The sequence below is a fragment of the Rhineura floridana genome, chromosome 3 (assembly GCF_030035675.1).
Source record: "Rhineura floridana isolate rRhiFlo1 chromosome 3, rRhiFlo1.hap2, whole genome shotgun sequence".
NCBI classification, from domain to species: domain Eukaryota; kingdom Metazoa; phylum Chordata; class Lepidosauria; order Squamata; family Rhineuridae; genus Rhineura; species Rhineura floridana.
Genome location: NC_084482.1, coordinates 75,535,637 through 75,537,648, shown reverse-complemented (window position 1 = coordinate 75,537,648; position 2,012 = coordinate 75,535,637). Strand labels below are relative to the sequence as shown.

Sequence of the window (2,012 nt, the reverse complement as noted above, 5' to 3'; positions counted from 1 at the left end):
TTTAGAGAGCAGATATTCTAGCAGTCTTATTTCCAGAATGATAAAATACAAGAAATAGTGCTGGCTGAGATATAGGCACCAACATTTCCTTAGGATGAACAGTCATGGGAAAAGAACTGCAGCTTATTTACAGAGAGAACAAGATCTTGCATACCCTGAACCACTATGACAGACCTGGCATAGTGCTGTATCCTCCTCTGGCAGTGCTAGCAGGTCAGTGTCATCACACGGGATTTTGAGATGGCAGTGATAAACTGAACGTTATCTCCAAGAAGTTAGATTCTTGCCTAAACTGCCTCAGAGCGCCAAGATATTAAGCCTATTGTGTGGGGACTCTGTGTCTTTCATCTTGCTGAAGTTGCCAGAGAGATGCAGCTGGTGGAGACCCCTGAGACAGACATCCCCAGGTTGTAATGTCAAGAAATGTGATGTGGAATATTATGGGCCTTTCCTGAAGGTATTCTAGGTCAGTGGGTTCCATCTTTACCATTAAGGATTGAGAAAGGTGCAGCTAAGTTAGTACACACAATTTGCTGGCAGCTTTCATCTGGGATCATTTGCGTGCTTCAGGGCTTCTGTTTTACAGAAGATGGCCCTAGATAGCCTGGCAGCTTGCAAAGCCTCAGCATTCTGACCTTGCCTGTGAGTGTCATTATATACACTGCTGCTGCAGCCCTTTAACACCTAAGTCATTGTCAAGGCCCACATCCAGCAAAGAGCTCTTACTCATGGCTGAGAGGAAGATGGCAAACCGCCATGAATACAATTGGTCACACTGGTCAGCCATGTGCAGCAGGAAAGCAAAATCATTATAGACATCTGGGATATCAAGGAAGTGACTGCCTTCTCGCATTTGTTTAAAAGAATACGTCTGCAATGGCTGCCGCAGCAGCCACAACAATGGGTAAGCCCCCACTACCGCATAGAAGAATACCAAAAACAGGTAGGTAGCCATCAGCTTCTGCAAAATAAAAGCCAAACTGTGGGTACAGAGGAAACCAGAGTAACCAGTGAGGTTCTCTGTGTCCAGCCAGCAAACATGGTCAAAGGAAATGGCTCCTACATAGTTGGAGGTATAGCCCAGCACAGTTAGGATCTTTGCAACTTTGAAGATTGTTTGTCCCATGTAGACCATGTAAATCAAGCTGGCACCTTCAGTGTGTGCCCTGAATCTGTGGATCTTCTCAAAGAGTGCCCGGCCTTGCTCCCTTTCCTTCCAGTCTAAGATGGGAGAGGATGATGGAGAAATGGGTTCTTGATACCCTCCAGTATCAGTGGTTTTGGGTAGGTCTGGGAAATTCTGGCAGACCATTTCAGAGAGAGCCTTGATGGTCCAAGGTGACTCAAAGCATTTCATTAGGATGGATAAGAAGTGTTCAATCTTTGATGAGGTCTTAGGGTAACTGAACCAGAAGTTGCTGCTTGCCATTAAGAGCAGTGAGTTGACAAGTGCTAGGTAAGGAAAATACTTGGAGAACCAAGGCAAAGCCTTCTGGTAGCAAACATGGTTGATGTACAGGTACTGCTGGTAGTCAAGGTTGATTGTGTGGCCATGTTTCTCAGAATCTTCACTGATGGCATTCTCTGTAGCTCCAAGTTTGGGCACAGCTGCTGTAGTCTCATTTAGCTTGTCATTCAGAGGTAAGCAGGTCATATGGTCAATGGAGATCAGCAGAGTACTTGACAGAAGAGATACCATCAGCATCGCTAGTACCAAGTAGTCCATCAGGACATCCCACCAAGGCTTTAAAGTCTGGAACCAAGCATGGCTGTCACTGAGGAAGGTAACTTCTGTCAAGTTAAACATCACTAGAAACAAATGGTAAGTAGGAATTCAGTAACATAATTGTTGCATTGAAACAAAGTTTATTTATTTAGTATACTTACATATCACGGAATTTAAACAATCCCTGAACAATAAAAGTCACATGAATATAAAAGTTAAACATTAAAATTGTTCATCCATCAATAACTAAAAAACAGAACTGGCCACACTTCAGGGAAAGCTTGGT

General features: G+C 43.8%; 1 protein-coding gene across 1 annotated transcript; it reads right to left on the bottom strand.

Moving 5' to 3' along the window:
* Positions 1-408: 408 nt before the first annotated feature.
* On the bottom strand, positions 409-1,807 carry LOC133382190 (volume-regulated anion channel subunit LRRC8D-like). The gene has a single exon (XM_061621868.1). The coding sequence runs from the start codon at positions 1,805-1,807 to the stop codon at positions 653-655; it is 1,155 nt and encodes a 384-aa protein (XP_061477852.1). The 3' UTR covers positions 409-652.
* Between the last annotated feature and the right edge of the window lie 205 nt (positions 1,808-2,012).